Here is a 26,861-nt window from a genome sequence, read left to right as displayed (position 1 = left end):
TTTTAAAATTACTTACTCTGGTTTAGAAACCGGGTAAGACTATGTTCTGATGCGACCAGCTTGGAAAGGAACGTAACCCACTAGTTGACATCCGGTAAGCAGTAATGATGATCAGTAAACGACAAATAAGGAACCAAAGTTAAATAATCGAGACGTGAAACAGAATAGGAAGATTGCACACTGTATTAGGCAAGAAAATCGACAGTGCGTCGGCGAGCGGAGGGGACAAGTATGTGTTGGACGAGCAACATATGAAGCCCAGTTACACTCGCCTGCATCACAAGGACCATAATCCAAAACACTGATATCAGCAGCATACAGTGGGTTGTGTTTGGTCACAGAGGTTCGCGTACAAAAATGAATAAAACAAGACAAAGGTATCAAAATAGGTTGCAATAATAATACTCAGAGCAGTGAGATGACCCAAAAATAGAAAATATAGAGCTGGAGACCTTTCTGGGAAGCTAATACATGAAAGGATTGCGTGCTCGCGTAGACCATGTTGTTCTCATACAGGCCTGAATGTTAAGTCACAGCCACCTGATCAAAACACAATACGGCACGTTGAATTGGGTGTGAGGCCCGGCACGGAAGTGTCAGTTTGTGGACTTGTGCAATGGTAGTCTGTGAAACCGACAATACGTGCTGACCGGAGCTGTCTTATGTAGCGACGTCGAGCTTGGCACCAGCGTCGATAGCGTCCACGGAGCCGTTGTACTACGTCTGGACGAGGCTGAAAGTGTCTGCATAATGTCCAGTTGACCTGAGATGAAGAGCGGAACCGGCCATTCTCAGAGTTCATTCGGTGGTGCAACATCTGCGTGGCTGCCGCGAAACTGGACCAAACACCTGTGTTGGGAACAGACCAGACGTTGTAGGCAGGGCATTGGAGCACAAAAAGGAATAAAAATTCGGCAAGCTTACTCTAATATCAGCTTAGCTATAAGTATCCACACAACGGTAGTAGTGAGCACGAAACAGACGATGATGACCAGGACTAGTAACAGTAAGATGACATCTGGGATACAACAGAAAGCAAAGATTTTTCTAAGTGTTTCGCCTTTGGTGGTGTCCAGTGAGCTCGCTTGGGTAATTATTTGAGGAGGATGGTGCATCGATATACTTTCATATGTACTAAGAACAACTACAAATGCGATTATGACCTCTCTAGTGCTGACCACTTAATCAGCTGCGCAAATAAATGCCCTCGTAAATCTCAGTCAACTTGTTTATGGACGGCAGAAATCGCAAATACTCGAACACCTCGAAAGTGATAAAGTCAAGTTCTGAATTTCTCTTCGAAGCCAAGGAAAAGAAAATAATAAGGACTTGGCTTTCTAGAATATGGAATTCTACGGGTTACTTCTTAGAGGCGAATCTGTCTCTCTGCTCTAGTAGAACCCTCCTAATGTCTGTGGTGACCAGCGGATACCAGCATTATGCTGGCTGTAGCAGAGATCATGGAATCATACAGTCTAAGTAGATAACCCACCAAAAGAAACATAGAGATGCATGAAAAGTCGGTTGACTTTCGCAGCCACGGACCCAATCACCCTAAAACTGTTGTAAAATCTCTCCCAATTAGACCATGTCAATGTATTCATTACTACGATTATGGAAGAAAAATAATAAAGGAGTAGGAGGACTAGCGAAGCCTTATGACAGCATGAATACGGGTGTCACGGTGGATACTACTGGTGGGACATAAGAGTAGTATGTTTTCTCGTAAATCCGCTTTGCGTCAATTGAAAAGTGGTATTTATTAGGAAATTTGTGGAATTGCTTTGCAGCATTTGTTTGCGTCTGAGTAACAGTCAATGAATATACAGGAAAGTTCAGGAAGACGCGTTCGAGAAGAAGACGGATATTCAGTTTCTATAAACAAGGTGCATATGAGAGTTTTGCTTCCTTGTCCAATAGTCTGTAGCTGTTCAGTTGGCGTTTGCTAATAAACGACTCCGCAGAGAAGGTCTTCTTCCTTTCCTACTGAGATTATGGAAGAACAATAGTCCGGGCGTAGGAGGACTAGCGAAGATTTACGACAGTGTGAATACCGGTAGGCGTATACCAAAAAAAAAACAGAGCAAAGGGAAACGGGCGAAACTTTAAGGCGGAGGCATTTGGCTTTCATTTGAAACCATATTGAACGGTCTGAAGCGTCCTAGCTTGGAAATAAGTAAAAGGATAAAAAGATGAGTTATAATGCGACTCAAGAGGTGTGCGAGAAAATGGCAGAAAGTATGCGAAAAGGTGAAACATGCCAAGAAAAGCACTTCTTTCTGAATTGCCTGTCTCGTCAAAAGATACAAACGAACTCAGATACAGGTCAGGTAGTTCATGGTTAGTACTGCGCCATGTATTGAACCATGTGAACGCTCCTTGATTCGAGGGAACAAGACCAGAAAGTTCGATATTCGAAATAGGTGCAGAAAATCAAACAGTTGAATCCCACTGTGAAGAACGATAGGGGACTAGCGAGCAAGATCCGGATAGTGGTCACACAATACGAGTAGATCTGCTCGTCTAGTAAAAAAGGAACCACTAATATCACAATTCTCTTGGTGCGTGACAGAGATAGGTCACTGGGAGAGTATGCGGACGAAGAGAAGCGTTTTTCTAATGGGCGCTCCACGTGTTCCAACTGGAATTGATCTGGAAAGGAATCAACCCAAACTACGCTGAAAGAATAAGTAGATATTCACCCGAAAAGGTTGGAGGTGTTCACCAACATGATCATACCACACAACCGGGGTCTATCTGAATAAATTTACTAATTTTCGAACAGAGGTGTTTTCCAAAACAGTGAAATTAATTTAACTTGCGTTTGGTTTATTTTGTGTGCCACTGATTCAACGCATCACGGCCGGTTTATTGCAATTGACCTATAGCTGACAGACCTTGTCTGTCATAAAGTAATTTCATATACACACTGAACCCGATCATCAGACCAACGGAGTGAGAATACGCGTGAAATCAAGCATTTTACAGGATGTATCAGTTTGATAGCGCGCGACAATCACACCACGTGCAGAGGCACCGGTACACGTGCACTTAAGTTTGAGGGGTTATAAACAACACTACTGGGCTGATATCGTAGGCAGTTATATATGGATTGAATCACTTACCTGCACCTACACCAGCCGCGATGGCAGCGCCCAAGCAACTAGATTCCTCAAAACCACTGCGTTCAATCGGAATGCCTGTTGTATCAGCCAGACGCTGCATTAACCAGTCGGAGAGTGAAACATTGCCATTGACTCGCAACTCGCGCGCAGTAAGGCCTGAAAGTATAGCATGGCATGAAGAGTGTGAACGGATTTTTCTGTGTGAGGATTGTGTGTGTGTGAAACAAAGTGGATAGTCCATGTGCATTCGATAATCTTATTGTGTGATGGCAACTGCTTTCTGCTGACGAAAACAACCCAGCAATAGCCATGTCAGAAGAGCACAAAAACTACTGAAGGAAGTAAAAAAGAAGTTATGGAAGGGGAGTAAGACGGGCAAACTCAAATAAACTTGTTTAGAAAAAATAGAGCACCAAAAAACTGACAACACAGTCCATGAAAATAGTCTTCCCTGGAGCAATAACTTCACCAATAATGACTTTCGTGAAATTCTCTAACGGCAACAGACACCAAAGCATTGAAGGGCCACTGTTCAAACTGCAGCAGTAACAACTTTTTAAAGGGAACCATCCCTGCAACAGACACAGAAACGCGCTCGCCTGAGAATGTCACAGTTTGTTATATATCTCCTAATTAATGTCACGTATGGACACGAGGTTCGTAGAATGGCAAAAATCTGTGCGGACCCAAACCATACTTACGACTCATTCGATAAAAAATCAGGTTTGGCGTAAGTATCCACTGGTGCACAGATGACGATCGGTGTATTTGTTCTGTGGGTTGATAGACATGAACGCACCATTGTCGTTCGTTTAGCTGACCGTTGTTGTAACAAGGTCACTTGGGTACCCCTAAAAATTTTAACACTATAGATGACTGGGTTGATATTGATCCATGTAGGTTTCGTTTTGTTTATCATCCAGCCTTGCCAGAACACGAAAGCGAAGCCATTTTTACAAGGCGACAGAAAATTAAGGCTGTGCAGAAAACCGAGAAATAAGATCTGTAGGACGTGTGTACATCACACGTACACGTAAATCACGCAAGACAGACCAGATGATGATGAATAAAAGAAATTGAGAAGAATTTTCGTCCACTCCAGCGAACGATGGCTTCAGTGGCCAAGTATCTTAAAGGTTCACCATAGCACACTGCACAGATATGCCACTGTTTTCAAGAAGAAACCAGGGAGGGAACAAGCTAATTGGTTTTTTGCTGAAATGTAAACAGACAGTGAAATAGTCTCTAGTTCATCTCGATAGAGATGCGCTGAGTTGTGATAAAGGTGGTAGCAGTTGGCAACAGTCAGAAGGCTTATTAGAGTTCGGCAGGAAATTTTCGACGTCATTAACATTGAAGAAACGACCGTTAAAATATGTAACCATAAAGAAGTCTGTGGTGCACCGCGCTGGAAAACGAGGACAACTAGTATGACCTTATAACGGCTACCTTCAAGCGACTATGGTTTAGTTGTGGTATCTAGCTGCTCTTCAACCTGTCGGAGGTGACAGAGCTGAAATACTACCACTGTCAGTGCCAGGACGATTGCAGCGCGTGACATAGCTACCAAGTAAAGGCGTAGGATTATTACAGTGATACGTACCAGCTTCCTTGCTACACTGCTCAAGCATCTGTCGGATGGTGAATGCGATAGATTCCATTACAGCACGTACGGTGATTATTCGGTTCAACTCAGGCGAACTCTCATTGACACCAACCAGCACACCGTCCGGACCGATAAATTTGCGCCGTTTAATGGTCTCAGAGTATTCCAGAAACTCCTGATGGCGTCTGAGATGGTTAGGTGGAACATTCACATAGAAGGTATTTGCGGTTTTCGCCTCATCATCAAGTCCTGGAGCATGACAGAGAACAAACAGGGGTAAATGAATGGCAGGCTGTGTGATGGAATAACTAGATGAGGAAATAGGCTGCGGATTCTTGCAAACAGCCAAACATAAAGCTAAGCACCATGCCCAACCACGTCTCGGCAACTGACGCTATCACATTGGCATCAGCTTGATGGGTAAGGAAAATTAGCTGTGGCCTTATAAGTTATTTACAGTTCAAATCAATATTTCTGATAAATTCAGTGGGACCCCCACTTCCCATGATTAGGCCTTGTATTCCCGAAAATCCCGCCTATCATTAGCCATATTCTCACATGCTGAGCCACCAGCTGCGGCTTCAATTTGTTTTACAGAACCATAGGTCAATTAACCCACCTACATCGTAGCCAAACCTAAATTCACCAACTAATGAAGAACTAGAAGGAGAATGATGTCAGCAATCTCCTCGACCGTTGAAAACAATGCGTCTTCAAACAATGTCCGAAAGAAACAAGACCTTTGACCCTGTATCTTGTTCGGCCACAGTGAGCACAATACCCGGTGCATAAACGATGAACTATATACAGACAAGTGATACCGTAGGGAACCGATCGGATGGAAAGCCGTGAAGGTTAGGGTATAAGAGTACAAATTCATCACAGTGCTATTCGACAGTAAAAACTTCCATATTCTTGCAACTGAGACCTCGTTTCATAGGTGAAACAAGTCTATTCTGGGATGCACACTGACGTACAGTGCTTCTCGGCTTTTAAGCACAGAGTGGCTTCACTTACAGGGCGAAATCTCAGGTGAAAACTCCAAAATTTTCCCACACTACCACCTATGCTGAAAATCCGAGTACTACATACTTGCTTTATACTTATTTGGAAACATCAGTGGTATGCATCTCACAGAACTTCAAAGAGTTTCAAACTCACTGCCAGTAGTTTGAACGCCTAACAAATCGGCGACGAGCGGCTGACAAGCACTCAGGCACGATATAGTGCCACACATTCTTCAGTCACGGAAACCCCATCACATGGTCACGTGTTGACTGACTCCTCTTGACACTACCAACAACCTACAAGTAGCCCAGATGAAGAATACTTTCACAAGACGGGTGAAACATGCGTTCGGGAAGTCGTCAATCGGGAAACCAGTCAATACCTTACCATGTGATTTAGTTTCCATGATTGAATGATGGATGGTACTAAATCCTAGCCAACTACGAGTTGATCACACTGCTGGTCGGTCAAGTGTGCAAGCTACTAGAAGCGAGGTTGTGGGTTTGAAATTCCCTGGAGTTTTATGGGGTGCGCACCGCTCGTGATTCCAAACAAGGAAACAGCTGTACAGTGCTTCTCGGCTCTTCATCATAGACTAGCTTCACTGAAGGGACGAAAACTCAACTGAAAAATCCCAAATCGCCTTGCGATCCGATTTTAATATTGCCTTCCCGGGTTTTCAGTGGGGAATAGAATTTGTTCCGACACACGGCGCTGATCAAGTATACGCATTGACTTGGGTTTACATGTCGGACGAGATGGCTACCGAACTGAGAGATCTACAATCGACTAACGAGCTCAGTGAGCAAATGTGGCTCGTATGTGCAAGAAGTCGTGATAGAAAAGCTAGGAAAACACAAGAGAGTGAAGTTTAGTGCATCGACCGGTTGTGTTTCGCTGGGCCATTACGTTCCGCGTTCCAGGGGATTCATCATCTGTCGATCGATGTCCCGCAAACGGCAATCAATGAGCTAAGCGTCATATGCCAGATTCATCGGAATGCACATGAACGAGGTTCACGGTAGTTAAATATTTTTTAAAACAGCTATGACGAACCAACGAATCAACGTCAAAAGCACAATATACTAGCCATACAGCGAGTTAATATCTCTCAACCAACGATAGATATTTTAAGGCACGGCAACGGTACAGAGTAGCATCTCGGTTACATAAGGAGTAAAAATACTGCATACACAACCACAGCCAGTATGGAATAATGAGTAATGTCAGGTTAACGTGTGGTTTTTCGTCAAAATAAGCTTAAACAACGTGTGAAACCGCACGTACGGCCTAAAAATAGTCTACCGCACGTAGTTGTGGCAAACCAATGTGGCCGTACACTGATCTCACCACTGCGAGTGTCACTGGTAAATGACCCACTATGACTACCAGGAAAACGTAAATAAGGTGCTACATGAGTACAACCTACCAAGTTGATCCCCTTGTTCCAGAAGTTGTTCCAATTCAGCGTAAGTGTCAAACACATCTGAAAAGGGAGAAGAGTGAGGCAACCGAATGACACAGAACCTTGGACGTTTACGATACCAAATATCGGTCAAGTCGGATGCGGGAGCTGGAAATCCGAACGCCTTAACCATCAAGGACAAGATATGAGATGTGATAACTATGTCAGAATCCTGGGTAAGGGAGATCAGTTTGAATGGCCAACGACTGCCAATAGCACGCGAAAAACCGGCCATTTTGGGGGTTGTGCTTGAAAAAAGATGAAACCTGGGGGTTGAAAAGTCTTCAGCAACTTTATGGGTAGGATGACACGTTAAGAAAACCACAGGAATGCTTTTCCTCCGTGCATATAACCAATAAGACAATCGAATGAGAGTAGGAAGGTCAGCTGGATCGGTGCGACTGAACGGTAATCAGGCATCGGCCGTGGAATATAAATTTTTCCCACGCGCCCAGCCTATGGAGGAAGAAAAACACTGAAAAAACCGCGTACTGGGTAAGGAGATGAATAACCTTATCCCTGTGGTTCATTTTCATGATAGAAACGACGGTGAATGAAAAGGTGTGTATGGATATGTGGCAGTATCTAAAACAAGACCTGTAACATAAAGCGCACACACAAGCTATGGTAGACAGAAATTGTGAGAGGAAGCATTGATCAAACCGCGAAAACAAGTAGCGCCAGAATTGTCCGGAAAACACATACTTTCAAATGATCGCCTGTTTCTCGTTCAGCTACACTGTCACATATTACCGGTGGTGGATAATTGTGGACGGTCAGAAGCAGCTCGATGTCGATCACAGCTGGCTGAACGTCACGTGTGTGACTAGAACACAACTCGATTGTGACAACTGTGACCTCATGGAGTCTTTCTAGAGGACAGCATGCATCCCCAAAACAGCAAAAGTTTTCCTCACTGTTTTACTAACGACAAAAATATCTCCAGGCACGAAAATAATTGAGATGTGACATCAAGTAACGTAAGTCACTGCGAGAAGAAATTTCATCGGGATGTTTTCCCTCTCCGTAAACGGTTCTACTCTCATTTGGTCCGATTCCGAAGCGAAAACATTCAGAAAGGTTTGGGCTTCGTTCTTTCGATTTAAGAGTGAATCAAAGGATCATATGCTTGCTGTTTGTGAGAGAAACCAAAACGTGCGAATATGCTGCGGTGTAAGCAAACCCGCGTAAAGCAGTTGCGTGAAGACACAATCTTGTCCATATCGTTTAAAGGGATACCGGTATATACTAACAGATAGTATACACAACAATATCCGTGGTTCGAAAGTAACCCTCCGAATACGCTAAAATCGGCACATGGCCAACAGGGATGGTCAAACACGGCTGTCCTCTGGAGGAGCAGACGTTAAGCGAATGTCACAGTACGGAGATTCTCCATGAATTGAGTGACGCTGTTGTAAACCCGCCCTTCAACTCTATGTTTAGAGAGGGTGGTTCTTGGTTTGTTCGCTGAGCTGGGCAATTTGACTGAAAACGCTTCTCCATCAATCGAGGTGACATCACCAGTGCGTTGTTACGGGGCGTAGTGGAGAGTAGCGATGGATCGGTGGTTGTGGTTGGTTAGTTAGAGAAGGCTTAGGTAGCAATCAGTCCCAATAAACATGGCTATTTGCTGAACAATCGCCATGTATTTTAACCGTTACTGAGAAGACCGGGAACTTACGCTCTGTTCTAAGCCACTCGATGATCGTGCCTGTATTTGGATGGGACCCTTCCAGTAAGTACGTGAGGTCCGAGGAATGACTGGATGCACAGGGTGATGAACCGCAGGAGCTGACATCCGGTGCAGACATTGTGTCTGTGGGATGGTAACTGGAAGCCCATCCAATCACAGGATAGAATCCTGAATGAAGAACAAGCGTGGCAACAAAGAGTAGTGAGCCACCCCAAAACAGATAGAACGAATTTGGTATCAGGTCTTTTATTCGCAACGGCACAAAGCTACTATCAACAAGACGAAATAGAATTATGCACATTTTGTATCTGATTTTTTTGTATTGCTAGTCCCAGTAGGTTGAAAAATCTGAACAATGGGGTAAGCACTTCTGAGTCACAAAAACAACTTCAGGAGAATCACAAGAGATGTTAAGTGAAAATCAAAACTTTGTCTACAACTTTGAACAGCCGACATCAATGCACTGCTTCCACGCTATGCGGTGACTACCAAAAGGATGGTTGACAGGCACGTGTCTGACACAAAAGCACATTGAAGGCAACGAGAGTGGAAGACAGCAAACTTATGCGCGACTATCAGAAATTCCGTGAATTGTTTTTTCGTTTTCTCAGCACAGTTATATCCCATTTGTTTCTCACTCCTATTCACATCGAATCATTTAGCGAGATAAGGCAAGTGAGCTTTCATTCGTTTTCTCGCACAGTTATATCCCATTTGTTTCTCACTCCTATTCACATCGAATCATTTAGCGAGATAAGGCAAGTGAGCTTTCATCACCACAACTAAGGTTACCATATCCATGAGGTACGTCTGTCAGGAAAAGAGCTCTCCTGAGGGAGGCATCTTCTACTACTTCCAGACAAAGATATTTGAAAAGCCAAACTAATTTATTCCGCGCTGGTAGCAGAAGTGGCAAGAAAACAGCAGGATTTCAAGGGCTTACCGTTCATAAGTGCGTAAGCCTTGTTTCCGGTACTCATGTTCAGAAAACTGCCAGTGCCCAAGGTTAGTTTCGCTTGTCCAAGTCCTAGACAGTCCTCCGTTAAGGTGGCTGCTTGAGCATCCCCGATAAGGGCTGTAACAGCAACCGGTGCAGCATCACTGAGAACCTTCAGTGGTCCATGGCGAACATAGCCGTACAAGTGACTACAGATGGGTGAGAACAGCCGCAAAATAAAGTATATGAGCATCAGCGTGGGCTTATGATATTTCACAATGGCTCGAGGACTTTATGCAAAATGCGACGGAGTTATGGTTTCTTTATAAGAAGAATCCTAAGGGTTGGGTTAATACCTAAGAGGAATTATGATACTGAACAAATCCACCATAAATTTGCATCGTTTTACTTAACAGAAATCCGCGAAGCACTACAATAATCGCAAATAGCTGACTGTAGGTTAATTTATTGAAGCGTCCGTCAGACGAATCGATCGACTGTGTGAACGCGCATTTTTATCGATACACTCTGAAGCCATATCCTTGAATACGACCAAGCAAGTAATCAGGGCACTACCAGAACTCATTGGGCCTGGAAATCATGACGGTGAGATTGATCAAAAGAGTATCCTTCGGCATTGTATCCATGATCTGTGGAAATATGGCTGGCGCTCGACACTAAACGGCAGTCGCATACATGGGAACAGACAGCGGTACGTAATGAGAGTCAAAGATTCTCCGGATTCATCCACGACTTTAATTTGCAAATATGCCACAGCCAAACCAGCCTTAGCAAAAAATTTGGCACCATTAGGTTGAGCGAACAATTCATCTGGAAGATATTGATGCGTACCTAGTACGTCACTGAGAACACTGAGCTAGTCTGCAGATAGTTCCATGAGCCTTCTTCACAATTCCAACCGGTGTGGCTCAAGCCGAGATGATCACCTGAAGAACACTGATCCTATGTAACCGATCCAGGTCCTAGCTGCGTACGGTACTCGGGGTCTTGGCCTGAGAACTGGTCTGGCATTGGGGAGGAGACAGACTTTTGCTTTTGTGCACCATCCAAGTCCGTCGGCGAATTTGAACTCAGAGTTTCAGTTCTTCGACTAAGCTCAAGCACAAACAAGTGCTCATACTGTTGTTCCGTTTGACACTAATTCACCCTTCTCCTTTTCAACAGAGATTTCGTCCTTTCAGAGAAGCCAATCTATGCTGAAAATCCGAGAAGCACTGTACAACTGTTTAATCTTTGTTTGGAATAATCATCAGTGCGCCCATCGTGAAATTCAAGGGATTCGCAAAGCGGCGACCTCGGCTAATAAAGGATGAATAGTGTCTGACAACCGTATGAATAATTGAAGGTAGTATATACTTATTCAGAAACTTAGCTGGCTTTGACTTAGTTTTCAGCCAGAATGATTCCCTCTCAGTAAACATACTTTAAGTAAAACAATCTGAACAATAGGTAACATTCAATCCACACTAATCAGATGAAAAATCATATAACAGAGAATAATACTCTTGACAGAAGCCAATGAGGACTGAGCAAAAAAGCAATAGGTTGCTGGCCATAAAAAATGCGGATTATGAGGGGATCAACGGAATAACTGAAGTGTATAAATAATGTGAACGCGCCTACCGGCAAGCGCAGGCGGGTGCTTGGTCGAAATCGGCAGCGTTTCGTGCCCTACGGGTCAACCAACACCAAAAACCCTTGTGCAAAACATATTGCGAATTAGGATTCAGATGGTTGGACAAGATATCAAGCACGAACAAAGCAGCCTGGGTTAAACTACGATTCCGGTAGAATGCGTGCGAGTCGACGGTGTGGACATCACATGTAATCCAGACAACAGTAGGTGGACATTTGGATTGGTCACCAGACTTTGCAGCTTACCTTGAAGGAAAAACTTCCGGGAGGATTTCACTGGGTATTCCAAGAGCACACAGTATAGGACCGCTCCATCTGCGCTATAAAGCAAGAACAGGCAGAAAAACATGAATCAGCATTCGTGTGGGAATGTACACTATAGCGAGTAGAAAACAATCCAGAGAATAAAATGCACCCCAATTTGTGTGAAAGTCAACTGTGACTGGCTTGGATCCAATCGTGATCCCATGGATAAAAGAAAACTCATTTTCCCTTGAAAAAACAATTCAGAAAATATGTCACCGATTTGCAAGTTGTAACAACAGTGGGTTATCTACCCATAGATTTGGAATATTGGACTTCAACTAATAATCGCAGGTTTTTGCGAGAAGGGGACAAAAAACATAGGCATATGTACGTAATACTGGTAGGCAGATATCCATGTAAGAATAAAGAGTAAGCTACCCAAAAACCTCATGGACCGTAGCAAATATTGCTGAAGCGAATGGCTAGTGATTCGTTACGAGCAACCGAAAGTTGTGCCACTTCTTATCTTCAGAGAGACCCTTGCTTGCTTGATCATGTAAAGCACATTTAATTAATTGAAATAAGCCTACTTAAAAACCGAACAGGGATTGTGGGTATGGTCGGTGCCTAAAGAGCTATGTATGTTTAGGGTATCTCATCTTGCGTATTGGATTACCGTTACCGGTAACGTGACAGTTGATAGGAATTCAACAAAGCGACCCATAAGGCAAAGAGCGTTAGGTTTTTTGAGCAATCCTGCCTGGTTCCCGTGAGAATAAACAAGTTCGGCAACAGAAACACCAATGAATGCATTGCTATGAGAATCCCTAACATCGTTACCCGTTTCCAGTATCCTTATTAGTGAAAACAACGGTCCAAAAGTCGCTGAGTTCCTTGGTTAATATTATCGTCGTCATCAACTTCGATAGAAATCCATCCGTGATATATAGTGTTTCACTGTCATACAAATCAAAGGAAATAAAAGCCTAGTAGAAAGTGAAACAGAATGGAAGAGATCACGAGTAGGATGCCAAAAATCTCCCACAGTATTTGGCATAACAGCTGCCGCCTTCAATTCGGATTATCATGAAATAGCCTGTCCTGTGTTAACCTTTAGCAGACAAGAACTAAGAGTAAAAAACTGATTTCATTGAACATTAAACATTAGTAATACCTGTCCTAACCGCCTTAACCGGATGAGATTTGTTTGCTGCTCTACTGGACCTGATTCATTACGAGACATAAGCCTCCTAAGAGAACAGATATAGAAGAAACCGGTTCGGGGAAAGAACATTAAACACAATAAACATAGCCAAATTAGTACTCTTGTCTCCCAGAACAAGATGAAACCTAAGAAGTGATCGCTGGTTGTTTGACCTATCGGGTACGAAAATTTTGCCCGGATGAGATCCGTGTGTCTACGGATGACGTCTCGCTAACATACAACCCATAAAGAAATTAGGTATAGTTCTGATTTCCGTCTGTCATCACCTGGCTTCCCAAGCCTATTCACACCTAGTTACATTCGCACGGTAAGTTCTATCAGCTATGTTGTCACCTTGATGTTACGGTGGTTGGCGTATGCCAGTGTAACGACAAACATGTTTGCGAGAAGCGCAATGGGGTCTGGTATCTTAAATAGTTCTTTTCATCCGGCAAATTGACCAGCATAATTATCAATCGCTGTAACAGTTGGGTTACGACGACTATTTTGATTGTGTGCGTCTTGGTTGTGTACGCTCAGGTGCTGTCAGGGGGGAGGATACCTTTGGCTTGGAAGCTCAACTGTATCGTAGTGGTGGTAAGGCTACTATAGTGCTCGACTTTTAGAGAGCAAGCCTCAAACAAAAAACAGATCATGGTTGCTAGATTCCTACTCACTCACCAATCTGGTAGTTGAGACGTTCCTTATTAACATCCTCTGATACAGCTTACCGGCCTGCTGAAGTCGAATCTCGATGCGGTAAGGACTTCATAATCCAGGGTTTTGTAGCCCAGTCGTGCTTAGTCGGTCAGACAAGATCCACGGGATCACCGGTAAGATCGCACACATACTCAATCAGCGAAGGCCATCGGGTTCGAAAAACTCAAAATCAACGGTCGTCAAATTCACTAGATACATTCTAATTCGAACAAACAACATATTCAAAAAAGTGCAAAAGCGACTTACGGTGAAAGGATCATACATTCCTGACACACTGGCACAACTGACGTCTGTGCAAAATGCCTCGCCCCCGGTCAAGCGCCAAAGAAACCAAGTTTCCAGACACCCGTAATAAACGGAACCACGACGGCATTCGGCGAGAAGCTGTGAAAAAGCAGCCAGATTTACGTAGAACTGATAACTTCGTCAGCCTATATTACGGTAGACTTGAGCACCGGAGGAAAAACATTAGCACCATTTGCACAGTATAAGTAGCAAAAAACGGTCAAAAACGGTATCACCAAAGCCGAGTATTTGCGTACCATAAAGTGCAGTCGCCGAATAAGATAATTGAATGGTATTTTTGTATGACACCAGCGTACAACATGCAACGATTTCGGGTAAATTCAGAATTCCTTATTTCTACAAACGTGTGGGGTATAAACATCTAACACCGTCTGTATCTTGGGAAAATGTGTTTATATTATAAATAGGTGCGAATCAAAAAGACACTATTCTAAGGGCTTGTTACGGTCATTCAGTTAATTGTCATGTCAACGGCATTAATGCCTGTATCATGGACCTAAAGGAAAAAAGTGCCTCGACTGACTCGCGATCGTGTGCGCGGGGTAGTGTATTTGAAAATCATACGCCAAACATTGAAGTGCAATAAACGAGAAGTATGATTCTGTTCGTCTTTACACAAGATTATCAGAAATTCAACAAAAACCTTACCTACCTTGACACCCTTTGTTGGGAAAGGTAAGCTACATAATCTATTCCACGAACAAACTGGTCTGTTAACGGAGACAGCCCATACTTGCGTCACGTAAGCAACTCAGCAGACGCACAGGATTGAAATGGACGGTGTTTCACTGTCCCTGAACGAACGGGGTCTGTTATAGACGAAGTACACTCATTTGCAAATTACTTTAGTGTCGACTGGAGGCTGAACAGAATCCGTCGTCTGTGATATCTTTCGAAGGGTGTTCAGCAATCTTGTAAATAGCATATTAAAAATGCCAGTGTTTACAAAACCATTATGAGCTAAGGCAACACTCGAGCAAATTCAACCAGAGGTGATGTGGTAACCAACGGAACTAACACTGGTTTGCTGCGAGTCCGATCAATTTACCGCAGATATTCAGTGCGAGAAAACGATTCAATAGTGCGGACAAACTGTGGGGTATCGCATTAAATAGTCGAATGCGCGATGTCTCGTATGAAGCAACCGACCGGCAATCAGGATACATAATGCACCGATTTACAAGCCATATAGTAAAAGGTGAAGAGATCACATGTGAACAAAAGTGACGTTTGTGTGGACAGGATCAACAGGATGTGCAACTGACTAGGAGTCTGCGTAATCCACCAAAGGAGTGAGATCTAAAAATAGACGATTATGTTTAGATAGGTCCTGATGAAACCTAAATAACGTGATTGGGGATGGTGAATGAAATTCGGAGTCACAAGTCTCGTCTAGGCGTTTTTGTATCTGATGGAGTTACTCAAACAGTGAGTCGAATCACGAACATCAACCATCGTGCCTAAATCGGTGAAATACTTGTTGTTTGTGGTTGGGTGGAAAACACGCGAAGGGCGAGCTGCCTCCGAGTAGGCTTTGTGCGTACTCAATACGACTACTGCCACAGAAACATCCAAGCGATAAATGAGAATCTGAGGAAGGAATTCGACAGCCCCTTAACAGAGACCTTATGAGACCTGTATCATATATCACACACATCAGGCTTGCTTTTAAATGCTTGTCACGGAGTAGTACACAGGGGTCGAGGCTCTAGCCACCCATAATTGTGCATTGCAGCAACGCACTAGTAATAGTAATAATATTGGTAATAGTAACGATGGCACAAGGTGTGGTATCCTTCTCGGTGAATAGCTTCCACTCAACTCAAAGGACGTACGAAGGCTAAGATACTGCCAGGTAGCACAAGCTTAGACAGGAGCAACCGAAAAGCCAAGTTTTGACAGAATATGCCTACTGTTAAATCGTCAAAACCCAGGCCGTTCACAGCTGAAAAAGATGAATTGAGCTTTGAGCTGTAGACGAAATTTAAGTGACGTATGAGAAATAAAGACCGGGAAGCCGTTACCACATGAGATGTTCAAAAAAGATGACACCGGGTTTGCGGTGCACTTCCTCAGCAAGTCACAAACATGAATTGTCAGAACAACAACCAAAACCGCCAGTCACCCAAAGTGGACAAACTGATATGTACACAGATTTGCTAAAAGAGTCCAACATTTGAAATGGAACGTATACAACGGGCTGACACAGGCGCTTGTAGAAATTCACAGTGTATGGAGGAAACAGCACCTGGTTAAACAACGGGAAACCTAAAATTAACTGACATCACCAAACGGACCCGGATGGTGCACAGGTACATCGAGACCTACACTACTGTACCGGCCAAATCAGTGGTAATTTATGACCTAAAACTGAGAGGCAACTGAATGTGACAAAGGCACTGTACAATCTGTAATAGAATCACGTGTGGGTCACATGAAACGTGGAAAATGCTGCTGCGGTACACAGAATACGAACGTGTTTGCAATGCACATCACGAGAAACAAAGATCGGGGTACCCGAAATTCCAAACCACAGACGCAGGCAAACAATACGTCATTGCTCTATATGACTGACTTGTTTGAGTGCAGTGGACATCTGTGTGCGGACTACTGGGTAGTGACACATCAGATTGTTGACGGAGCTACTATTGGAGTGAAAAGTTGCAAAATCCACATGTCTATAATTTGCAGCTCGAGTGGGATCACACTCCCAACCGATATCAGTTTACACTTACCATCCCAAGAAAAGACATGAAACAATTCGACAAATACACTTATTTGCACACAAATTGAGATTTCACAGGAGATTCAGGTAAAGAACATCTTGGGTAAAAAATTCAGGTTAATGAGCTGCACCAGATCGGTATTCGAGATGATACAACACAGTGCATACACGTAACATGCTACTCATAAGGCTGTCGAAAACTTTTCGACACTCCACGATCCTACCACGATCGGTTTCGCCCTTTTTGAGACACATCAAGTAGGCGCAGTGTCCGAGTTTCCATCAACCTTATGTCATGGTTAAAGCCAAATTGCACGAAACTCGACTAACACACTTATCTGCATACCAATTTAGTTTAGACAGGAGACTTACTTAAAATCTAGATTAATCCCGTCTATGATATTCTTCTTCAATGTATTGTGATAGCTCGAAACAGGAGGCAGTCTGGTGCAGCACATTCAGTTGGAGAACATCCTAAACAGAGGTATCAACTGAGTTTCACGTGAGTCTCCCGTGAAATCCAAATGCGTATGCGAATGAGTGTACAGGTCGAATTACTTGCAATTCGGGTTCAAACGGAACATAAGGTTAACGGAAACTAGGGGGCTGCACCTTCCTGTTGTGCCCCAAAAAGGGCGAATCATCATCATCATTGTCAGTTGTTATAACCGCGTACTCGTCGTACAGTGGTTGTAGCTACCACAGTTTCGTTCACCGACGATTGGTGGGGTAGGTAGCTCCGCGTTGCACGCGGGAGATGATAAATTGGTGGATTAGCATTGTCAGTGGGCTATCAAGTGGGTGGTTGGGAAGGGAGCTATCCAATGAAGGCATTAGTTTGGATGCACCAGCACCACTGAGGGCGCAACCAGGCCATGTCTGACAATGTCTCCAACCACTGATGTGGCCCGTCTCGGGGTCACCATCCAGGAAGACGGTGATGACCAGCAGAGCTGAGTTTGCTCGCTGCCAAGTCATTGTTTGACCACCTCTGGCTCTCTTCCACCTTTCACGTAGTTTTGCGCAAAACAGCCCTTCGAGGAAGTCGGTCGACTGGCATACGCAGCACGTGGCCAAGCCAGCGCAACCTGTGCAGTGTGATCAGTTCATCCATCGAGGGTGAGTTATTTTTTCCAAATACCATTCGACGTACTTCAGGATTGATGATCCGGTGTTCCCATCAAATTCGGGCACTGCTCCGAAGACATCGATGGTCAAACACTGAAAGCTTTTTGACGTCCTCAGCACGCAGCGGCCAGGTTACTGATCCATTTAGCAATATGGAGCGCACCACAGCATTGTAAACTCGACCCTTGACAGAGAAAATGGTGTCACGCCTACGCCACGGGTGACGTAGGTTCACAAAAGTTGCAAAACCAGTCGTGCGTTGTCGAAAAGTTTTCAGCAACCCTGTGATTAGCGCTTTACGTCTATAGGATGGGACAATTATTCCTTTTAGTGCAAATGAAATCGAGCTTGCTTTAGCTCACCAGTTGAGATACACGGTGGAATGAAATACCAAATCCACCGCAATTTTTTACTACTGTGCAAACTCGCAGTATCTCCGCTCCTTTATTTACTACGGAATGTACGACAGCTATGTACCTAAAGCGTACCAGAGCTGAACGATTTTGTGATCCGGCAGAATGTCAACCCTCGTGATTCTCCTGTCTCAACTGTGCCTCAAGGGTACCACACAGAAGAGAGGGTTTGTGGCTCAGACGCAACGCCCAGCTTCGTTCCAAATTGCGACAACGCAGTGGTGACATCATCTCAATTGGTAATAAAACGCCGACAACAAATTTCCAGGCTTAGAGAACAACTCAACGACCAAAGAGTGCCGTGATCAATCGGGTCTTTACCAAAATCGTGGTAATCTCATTATCCGTTAGCCGGTTGTCTCAGACTCTATAGAACTTACCCATGGTGAATAAATGACTCACCTAAGTGGTTAGCGTCAATGATTATCTAAGTTCACTGATCGGTCAACGGTAGTGCTTACCACTGATTGCAATTGCGTCAGGTGACTTAACCGAACCTAATCGGAAAAATGGTTATTTCCAAAATAACTCCCTCAGAGCATCAGCGACTAAGATCTTAACTGTAGGACATGCATCAATTGAGCCGATTCATTTTGAGGTTACCAAAAAGTGTGTAAACGAAGAGCTTACCAACGGTCGTTCATCCAGTACATGCTTTAGACGGATGCAGGCCAAAATGGTTTTGAACCGATAAGAAGCCAATGCCTTGAACCGAGGTAGTCTTGTCATCCAATAAAGAACGTGACCGCCCGCCTTCATACTCTGTGTAGGAAAAATATGCAGAGTGAACAGTCTGACCGTCAACGAAACAGGCGTGAGAATCACTCGGTAAGCTAAGCAAAATCACCAAAGATGGAAGAATAATAGTGGCGAAGTTGATTGGGCTTGGTATTGAAACATGAAGCGGAAAGCTGGTAGTTGGATGCGGGTGAAAACCATCGTCCAGGTTAACGGAACAGTACGGACAAATCTCGAACAGCCTTATTTTGGTTTCAATTGTCCAACATATCGCACTATACACTATACTTTCACCAAAACTGACAAAACCATGAGCATAGCGAGATAAAACCAAGACTAAATTGAACTGATTTGGTTTCCATGTTTTCTTACAACGTAAGGATGAAGGCTGCGGCAATACAGAATGTTCAGTGTGATTGTGAGCTAAACCAGAAACGGATTAGCGAAGCACATTTTTCTGAATGAAGTAAAAGGTCACAATTTTCTAAGAGTTGTAGGTTCTTCTGTGAATACTTTTTGCACACAACACTAATTGCACGGCTTCGACGAATCGGTGGGAGCTGTGATCACGGAAGACGAATAACTTTGACCGGGTAACGACTTGAGATCCGGTAACTGGTTAACGTTGCGGATGATCCAACATCAACGCATGGTGACGGCATCTGAATTATAAAGTCTGAGCAGACTTGTGTGTAGTTTTGGAAAATGATCGTCTCAACGACTGAGGTTCACTTCCAGCTACAGCCGAAGTTATGCACTGGGTTCAAGGGTCTTCACAATTCGAACAGAAACTAGTAGAATGTACGCTGCTCGTCTGTTGGGGACCACACAATAATCGAGGTCCATTCGCTGAAGGCGCTTAACCAAACGTTGCCTAAATAAGCTGCTTACTTATGAAGGATATCTCAAGGATACCGTGCATAAATTAGAAGCCACGTTCAGTTTCGGTTGGTCAGTTGCAAATCCGAAGTACATGATTACATTAATTGTTTCGCTGCTGAATAGACAGTGGACAGCGATGCACAGAGAGAAGTGGTAACCAGCTGGTTAATGACCGTGAAACAGCGCCGCGACGGCACTCAACTGAGGAACTTTTCCGTTGGAATAGACATAGCTACGAAGAGTACAACTTTTAGTACAAACTGGGCAACATATCCAAGCAATTTGTTCATGGAGATGACAGCAACCAAATCGATCAATGTACTGTTCGTATGTTCCGTTGCTACAACGAAAACCAATTTATCCGTAATCCTTCGTAATTGTATGGGTCCCATTAAGCAGCCTTCAGAACGGTACTGTACTAGAAGTCCTGGTAAAAGATGCTTCAGTTGATAGGCACAAGTCAGATAGAAGAAAGTAGGGCGCATACTCAACCAGAAAGGGGGTTCTACTCCCACTTTAGCAATAACACTCAGAAGGGAACTATTACCCTACAGATGCATATATATTTTACTCAAAAACCGTCTTAACTAGACTGCCAGGGAACTATCTGCCACATCAAGCGCCGCTGGTCCGATGCCCGATATTTTTTCAACACATGTTAATGGGCATGGTGAGACATATCAGTCACCAGAAAACACAAGCTATCACCCACTGGTATGTCCATGGAGCTGGGCTACCGTTCGGACGAAACCTTGAAGGACCAACTAGTCGCATGGAATGCTTGGCTTTTTTTACTGCAAGCCTACTATGGCCTTCACACACCTGACATAGCGTGCTCTTAAATTGCGCCCCCCTGGGCATACTTTAGCGAATGCACTACACTAAGACACAACAACAAAGAAAATCCTGCAGACAATCAAGTGCTACTGAGTATGAAGAGTATTTTCTTCAGAGATTTCGAGAAGCTATGTCTAATAACGGCGAAATGTTGGAATTTCTGAGGTTCATGCTAATTGGCATTTGATCAAGTGATGGTTTGTATGTTCACCGAGCCCGACAATTTGTTTGCAAACACCTCGTCACCATTCGATGGTACGTCAATACCCCTTCGGTGGGCACTTCTGTTTTTCTTGCTGACGTTTATAGTCCTTGAAAAGTAGTCTCTAACACAACTGTTTCTTTGAAAACCACCATCCTGACTGTCTTGTATGCGGTCAACACAGCGTTATCTTTAATCCTTCTTGAGTTTTATTGGTACATTAAATACTTCTTTTTGTTCATTCATTCGGTTCTGATTTGTCTACTGGTAACTTGTGTTGCGTTGTTTCTAGACGTGAGTAGCCAGTAGTAGCAAACGAGGCTGTTGCTGAATACTGCTCCAGGTGCACACATGAAAGCCTTGGAAACAAGAAGGATGTGTATGACGACCACGATAATGGTGAGGATGTGAGGGCAGTCAGAACTCTGATGTCCAAGCAGAGTTCGGCAAGGACCTCAACCAAACCAACAGGTTGAGGATAAATCGTGTTCATCTAAAAGGAATCAAGACGCAAATCTTTCGCGGTGTATCATCCAAACTCATTAGCTAATTTGGCCCTCAACCTGTACAAAAATATGGAACATCGATCGTAGATCGACAGTCATATTGATGAGATATGTGCCCTTGAAAACGTATCAGCATTGGCTGCAGTGCTACAGATACGATAAAGCCTTGAAGGTCTCTCTAATCTTTTCTAATTTGGTACGCTTATGGTCAAGGTGGAGTATCCTCGGGTCACATGTCCGTTGCATCAATTCCATGAGAAAGAGAGTTTTGGTAATATCGGTGAGTGAAATACCGGTAACTCGGGTGCGCCAATTAGCTGTAGGTCAACAGCCATCTGATCTGTGGCCAATCAACGCACCCCAGATGCCAATATTTCGACATATTGCCAAACTTTCTAACAAAAAGCCTCAATATTACTGATTACGGTAACGTCACGAAAAAATCGTGTGACTTTCATTAGAGATGGCGACATGTTAACGAGGAAAGCGAATTACGAGATGCAAGGAAGTTGTCATTACTAAAGTTAGTAAATTAACTCAGCAACAGTTCTTTATACGGATGGACATAAATAAAATGAAGACCTCACTTTATTTCTGTCTTGGAACTACAATCTGTGATTCAAAAAGATACTTGTTCCCAATGTTACAGTTTGGCTCCACGCGACTGAGTTTAGTCGTCGGATTCGCAAACTGAACATTAAGATAAGAGGAGTGAGACTATGCTACCGACACTTGTCGTCGGGAAGACGCTAGCATTTCACATCAGGCAATGCTGCGGAAGTGCCCGAGTCCCTTTGACCTTAGCGTATTGCTTACACAAAGTCCACAGCTTCCCAGTACGAGTCGACATCCGAAGATGGATTATACGGATGAAACTACAAAAGGTGATTTTGGTAAGCATGCTTCACATTAAGGTTCGAGAGATTTTCAATGGCCAGACGAGTGAGGCGTCTCTTTCGCAATCCCAAAGCATGCAGGCTGACAAAATACCGCAAGGCTGGAGTCTACACGGGATTGATCGAGATGCCCACGGATATGAAGAGTTTACGTGCACAATTGAGATAGTACTTACTCGGAGGACCAGTGAGTTGTTCCACCTTTTTGTCAGATTTGAAGCGCGCAAATCTTGCCACGTGATAACATTTGTTCGAGGTTTGGATGTGTCTCTACAGATACACTATTAGGAAAAACCATTAAATTCAACAAACTTGTCCCAGAGAAGTAAGCTGTTCCTCTGAACGGATATGCCGACGCACTTGACATCTTCAGGCGTAACATCAGCATCTTCAAAAAATAGAACAGGTCAATTATTTGGAGTGATTACTTGATAACGCATCCTTTATGACCTGGCAGAGGCATGTCCAAACACCTTCCGGATCCAGTTCACAGGTTCCATCATCTGCCTCGATCCGGACAACCTACATAAAAGAAATATCACAATTAAAGAATGTAACAATCGTTTCACACAAAACAAACAAAAAAGGGTGTGAAAAACCATCAGCTTCTGGTAATGCAATGTAACTGAGCGCCTGTGGTGTTCGTCCAACCTGGATAAAAAAACTAATGTGGAACATCAAGCCTAGTGATTTGAAATACGTTCCAAAATATATATATTCGTAATGCATAAGGATACTGACAATTTTTCGAAAGCGCACGACCTTATGGGTAGTGCATTACGAATATACATGTATCGCGATATCGAGAATATCGTGGCAGCTGAAACATGAGGCGGCCTGGTGAGGCATATTCAGTTGCCTGGAAGCATCACAAATGAGAGATTCAGCTGGGTTCCAGGTAAGTCACTCGCAAACCAAATTTGTTTGCAAATAAGTGTATTTTGTTAACGTTCCGATACACTTCACAAAAGATCGACGAGCTCTGTGTTGACCACATCCAACGACATATCGCGGTAACGTGGACTGAAATACCCAAGATCGGATTCAACAAACAGCTTTAGTACACCGCAACATGCTGTTGTTGTTGAGTATGCGTTGTTGGTCCGTACACTCTGCAACCAGCAATATAACAAACCCCTATTTTCGACGTGAATACGGACATCAAGACATTCGGCGACCTGTCTCAAGTTTCCTAGAAGACTTCGAAGCATAGGAACATTGCTTTTGTAAAGCCCTATGTTACGCACGTACAGCGATCACCTATTAATGAAGGCACTTGTTGCAAAACTGCAAATTTAATAGATGTCCGTGTTGAAAGGCTACTCACCTGACATACTAGGCAATTCCGACGTCCACAAAGGAGAATAAACTGCTTACTAAACCATCAATGACCAACCTGATCATAAACAAAGTCATTACCCATCTCTCTAAGCCCGTCCACCCGTTTCTAGTACATATAAGTCTGCAACCCCTGCACACCGACCATCGATAAAGGGAAACAAATACAATAACCGAAATGCTGACCAGCTATCAAATCTGTCTTATTAAAACCGTCTTCGTGAAGTTCAGCCCGAGCAGTCAATCGTAGTCATTGCGCTCCTTCGTTTCACCCTCCATTTCTCATGCCCATGATACCTTTAAATATCTTCGATGAGATGAATTTGATATATACGTGGACCAAGCAGCTAAAAAAATCCGACAGCTCATCACGTATCATAGCAGCCTATCTATTGCCATATCCCGAAAATGTCCATCACTTTGACGCAAAACTACATCAGCCTCTTCGTTCAGTTGATATTTTCCAATACTTATTGAAGAACAGCTTCTGCTAGGCTTATTGAATGGTAAATGGTCGAAACGGGTTCTGGCGAGGCCAGTAACTGGGGGCCTGTTGGCATAAAAATAATAATAGAAATTGTTCAGCTGTAGCACTCTTTCGGTGTCTAGTTGCCATGCCACCAGATGGAAGCACGAAAGCTGGGATACTTCCAGGTTGCCCAAGTCTAGACAGAAGAAGTCGAGAGACAGAATTCGGGTTCGAATCAAAGACTCCCCGGTCAGTAGATTCGCGACCTAACCACTGAGCTATCCACCTCATACCTATCCTATTCCACGGTGGACACGTTCGGTGAAATGTAAATAATATCACTTGATGTCCCGAAAGCCTTCGACCGTGTATCACACACTGGTCTGTCCAAACTGGCAATGCATGGGCTACTCCCTCAGACGAGTGACCAGCTGTAAGGCTTCAAGCTTCTAGAAATATCGGACCCTAACAGTTGTTTCCAAGGCTTGCGGCATCAATGTAGGGGTCCCCCAAAGGTGTTTCTCTGTGTTTCGGATGCACATAGACCTTTCTCCTATTGTTTCCTATAAAAACCACCCGTCAGAAATTGCGGTCCGGAATTCTTTACGGTCCACTAAATTTCCACCAAATGTTCAAAACCAAAGTTCCAGCGGAAGCCATTCACGCCATTGTTCCGTTTACTTGATTGGTACGCATGTAATCTACATGTCATTGGCCGTGTGGCTATTCTTCCTTCACAAACCGTTTATTGCGTAATACAAAAGCTGCGCGATAAGCGTAAAGCCGACGAATTGGTGAAAAATGAGTCAGCCCTTGAAGACACAAAACCTTAAGACGATTTTAACAACTCTGACACTCACTGTGCCAATGTGATGATCGCTTTTGTTTGTGGCGGTGAAGTACAGCTACACTAAGCTCAAGCTTGCTGTTGGATGTTTGCGTATATTGTCATTTACTAAGAGTTTACGCTGAGCTGGTAGAAGCTATCATTTTCAATGGATGACTATCCTCAGCTCATAAACCAACGTCGGCAAATAAAGTGCGGCGATTGGAGCTTGCGAAATCGGTACACGGCCTATACACTATACCCTGGTGGAAAAACTGCCAGAGCTCACAATTCGGAGCCATCATAGCGGCAGTGCTACCAGAACACACTTCAGCAGACTGCTAATAGTTATTCTATGACAGGTGGCGCGAATGACGTATGTGGCTCCACTTAGTCGTGACTTGGGATAACCCAAGTCTCAACCATCACGTCGCCTGCCGACATACGTGGCTCCGCGGTGAACTGGGCATCCTGGATGACCTTTCGTTATCCAACTGACATAGAAACCAAGTACGCCTTCTTCCCTATGTATCACAAGTTTGGCAAATTTGCTACCACAGTCCACGCAACCCTGCTAGCTTTACTGTGTGCATGGGCCGGTGAAACAGTTTGTCAATTACCTAGACGATAACGTTTCCTCCCTAAAAGGCGTTTACAGGATAACAGCATCATAATATGGTAGGACTGGTCCTCGGGCTCTGTTGCGAAGTGTAACAAACGGTTCCCCCGAGATACTGATGATACAGTATCCAGTGAAGCATCACTAGCTTATTAACCCTCTTCAAGTGGACAGAAATCGAGGGTCGCCGATGCGTTGTCAGATATAAGAAGTCGCAAAATGGTGGACAGCGCTTCCATCATCGCGCGCTATTCGTCATTTCTTCCCACGCTTCTATATAGTCAAGCTCTGATACAACCAAGGATCAATTCCATCAACCACCGCGTGCTCTGTTTCGCTCTCGTCCAGTCAGTCAAATGTTGGATTCAAATGCGAATGCATAGTGAGACACCCACTCAAAGGGACCTTTCTGTTTCGACCACATCCGAAAGATGATATTTTCATCCGGATTTGGAAGGCCAGAGCAGCTTTTGTGAACCTGCGTCACCTGTGATGAAGGCGTGACATCAGCGTGACATCACAACGTTACTGTGAGCTCCATACTACTATAAGGATCAGAAACCTGGCTGTTGCGCGCTGAGGACGTCAGAAGACTTTCAGTGTTTGACCATGTCTTCGGAGTATTGCCTGAGTCTGGCGGGAACACAGGATCATCAATGCTGAAGTACGTCGAATGGTATCCGGAAGAAATAACTCACCCTCGATAAATGAACTGACCACACTGCATCGGTTGCGCTGGCTTGGCTATGTGCTGTGTATGCTAGTCAACCGATTTCCTCGAAGAAAAAGAAAGCGTTCAGCTGTAACACCCTTTCGGTGCCTAGCTGCCATGCCACCCGAAGGAAGCACGAGGGCTGGGATACTGCAGTTTGCCCAAGCCTAGACAGGGTAAGTCGAGTGGCGGAGGTCGGATTCGAACCACGGACCTTCCGGTCAGTAAATTCTCGCTCTAACCACTTGGGCCATCTCGCCCCGATTTCCTCGAAGGGTTCTTTTCGCACAATCACATACAGTGTGGAAACGAGTCAGAGGCGGTCAAACAATAACTTGGCAGCGAGCAAACTCAGCTGCGCTGGTCATTGCCGTCTCCATGGATGGGGACCCAGAGACGGGCCACATCAATGGTTGGACATTGTCAGAAATGGCCCAGTTGCGCCCTCAATGGCGCTCGTGTATCCAAGCTATTGCCTTCAATGCACAGCACCCTTCCCAACCCCAACCCCCTCTTAGAAGTCCACTGGCAGCGCCGTATTTACGCACCAATTTATCAGCCCCCTCCTCCAAAGCGCAGCTATCTACCCCACCTCCTCGAA

At 44.2% G+C, this 26,861-nt stretch overlaps 2 protein-coding genes across 2 annotated transcripts; one reads left to right on the top strand and one right to left on the bottom strand.

The window, feature by feature from the left end:
• Positions 1-96: 96 nt before the first annotated feature.
• On the bottom strand, positions 97-26,275 carry T265_10180 (hypothetical protein; the record flags this gene model as incomplete). Its single annotated transcript, XM_009176473.1, has 15 exons — positions 97-849; positions 3,126-3,281; positions 4,729-4,980; positions 7,169-7,225; positions 8,889-9,068; positions 9,844-10,046; positions 11,740-11,813; positions 13,910-14,047; positions 18,866-18,997; positions 22,473-22,566; positions 22,609-22,684; positions 22,725-22,818; positions 23,086-23,183; positions 24,178-24,401; positions 26,247-26,275. The coding sequence occupies 15 exons, from the start codon at positions 26,273-26,275 to the stop codon at positions 545-547; spliced, it is 2,112 nt and encodes a 703-aa protein (XP_009174737.1).
• On the top strand, positions 17,580-23,127 carry T265_10179 (hypothetical protein; the record flags this gene model as incomplete). Its single annotated transcript, XM_009176474.1, has 3 exons — positions 17,580-17,631; positions 17,712-17,813; positions 23,051-23,127. 3 exons carry the CDS (start codon positions 17,580-17,582, stop codon positions 23,125-23,127), a joined length of 231 nt encoding a protein of 76 aa, XP_009174738.1.
• Positions 26,276-26,861: the final 586 nt, after the last annotated feature.

This window comes from Opisthorchis viverrini, assembly GCF_000715545.1.
Source record: "Opisthorchis viverrini unplaced genomic scaffold opera_v5_340, whole genome shotgun sequence".
Taxonomy (NCBI): domain Eukaryota; kingdom Metazoa; phylum Platyhelminthes; class Trematoda; order Opisthorchiida; family Opisthorchiidae; genus Opisthorchis; species Opisthorchis viverrini.
This window is presented reverse-complemented; position numbering and strand designations above follow the sequence as displayed.